The sequence below is a fragment of the Colobus angolensis genome, unplaced genomic scaffold (genome assembly GCF_000951035.1).
Source record: "Colobus angolensis palliatus isolate OR3802 unplaced genomic scaffold, Cang.pa_1.0 Scaffold31, whole genome shotgun sequence".
NCBI classification, from domain to species: Eukaryota; Metazoa; Chordata; class Mammalia; order Primates; family Cercopithecidae; genus Colobus; species Colobus angolensis.
Genome location: NW_012116377.1, coordinates 537214 through 539187, shown reverse-complemented (window position 1 = coordinate 539187; position 1974 = coordinate 537214). Strand labels below are relative to the sequence as shown.

Below are 1974 nucleotides of genomic sequence, written 5' to 3'. Positions count from 1 at the left end.
GGGCATGGTGGCGGGCACCTGTAATCCCAGCTACTTGGGAGGCTGAGGCACAAGAATTACTTGAACCTGGCGGGTAGAGATTGCAGTGAGCCAAGATCGCGCCACTGCACTCCAGCCTGGGTGACAGAGCCAGACTCCATCTCAAAAAAAAAAAAAAAGAAATTGTATCGAACTATATGATGATTCCACTTGAACAAAGTTCTTGTTTTGTTTTGACTTTTTGAGATTGGCTCTGTCATCCAGGCTGGAGTGCAATGGTACGATCTTGGTTCACTGTAACCTCCACCTCCCGAGCTCTAGTTACTCGCCCACCTCAGCCTCCTGAGTAGCTGTGTCTACAGGTGTACCACCATGCCCAGCTAGGTTTTGTATTTTTTGTAGAGACATGGATTTGCCTTGTTGCTCAGGATGGTCTGGAACTCCTGAGCTTAAGCAATCCGCCCACCTCAGCCTCCCCAAGTGCTGGGATTATAGGCATGAACCAACACACCTGCCACACTTGAACAAGGTTCCAAAAATAAGCAAAATTACATTATAGTGTTTGACATCAGGATAGTGGTTACCCTGGGCAGTGGGTGGGTGGGGAGTGACCGAAAGCATCTGAGGTGCTTTCCTTTCTTGACCTGATAGCATAGATGTACTCAATTTATGAAAATTCAGTTAGCCATATACTTATGGTTTGTGTATTTTTTTGTATATATGTCATATATCCACAAAAAATTTGAAAAACGTTTTAAAAATATTACATTGTGGCCGGGCGCAGTGGCTCACGCCTGTAATCTCAGCCCTTTGGGAGGCCGAGGCAGGTGGATCACCTGAGGTGAGGAGTTCAAGACGAGTCTGGCCAACATGGTGAAACCCCATCTCTACTGAAAATACAAAAATTAGCCAGGCATGGTGGTGGGCACCTATAATCCCAGCTACTTGGGAGGCTGAGGCAGGAGAATTGCTTTATCCCAGGAGGTGGAGGCTGCAGTGAGCCGAGATGCCACTGCACTCCAGCCTAGGCAATAAGAGTGAAACTCTGTCTCAAAAAAAAAAAAAGTTATATTATGTATTGGGGACACCCATTTTTCCTATGTAAAACTAAGCCAAAAATCACTGTACTGAGAAAAATATATTTTTTCTGGAGTTTAAGTTTTAAAATGAAAAGCGGTTCCACTGGAAGATGTTAACAGGAGGACATTCTACAGAGAATGCCTTCAGTTTTCTCAAGACATCTCATTTCCGCTCTCTCACAGCTATTGACAGAAGATTTTGTAGGTAGGAGATGCTTAACATTAGTGGGAGAAGGCATAGCCACATAGAACACTGGGCTATGGAACACTGGGCTATCTGTCCCCAGTCCTCACAGGAGGGAAAAGGACTGGAGCAGGTTCTGTCGCCCCAGCTGGAGTGCGGTGGCGTGATCTCAGCTCACTGCAGCCCCTACCTCCCAGGTTCCAGCGATTCTCCTGCCTCAGCCTCCTGGGCGCCTGCCACCACACCGGCTAATTTTTGTATTTTTAGTAGAGACGGGGTTTCGCCATCTTGGCCAGGCTAGTCTCAAACTCCTGACCTCAAGTGATCCGCCCACCTCGGCCTCCCAAAGTGCTGGGATTACAGGCGTGAGTCACCGTGCCCAGCCATGGAGCAGGTTCTTGGATGAAGCTCTGGTAAGCAGGAAGTTTCAGAATAAAAAATGAATCTATATACATGATACAGAAATTGACAGTATTTCGAAAAGGACAGAGAAACGTTAACTTACATGGGCCATGGTTTTAGAAGTGCAAAAACTGGTCAGTCCTTTTCAAGATTTCTCTGTTGGCGAACTACGGAGTCCTGATAAGCCAGAGCTGAAAGAAAAAAAAGAAACCATGAAATAAGCTGCGTCACAGAGCTCCCAAAATGATGTACATCATAAATATGAAAACTTTTTTCTCTTCCATTCCTTCTCCCAAACTACTTCCATTGGCTCTTCCAAACTACTACCCA

The 1974-nt window shown here is 45.9% G+C and overlaps 1 protein-coding gene across 2 annotated transcripts in view; it reads right to left on the bottom strand.

Annotated features, from left to right (window-relative positions):
- The window catches only part of ZFP14 (ZFP14 zinc finger protein), a 43717-nt gene that overhangs the window by 31021 nt on the left and 10722 nt on the right, over positions 1 to 1974 (bottom strand). For both annotated transcript variants that reach the window (XM_011950622.1, XM_011950621.1), the window contains exon 2: positions 1748 to 1835. In XM_011950622.1, coding sequence (XP_011806012.1) covers positions 1748 to 1756 — 9 coding nt within the window. In that variant the 5' untranslated portion in view covers positions 1757 to 1835. The remainder of the gene's footprint in view (positions 1 to 1747; positions 1836 to 1974) is intronic.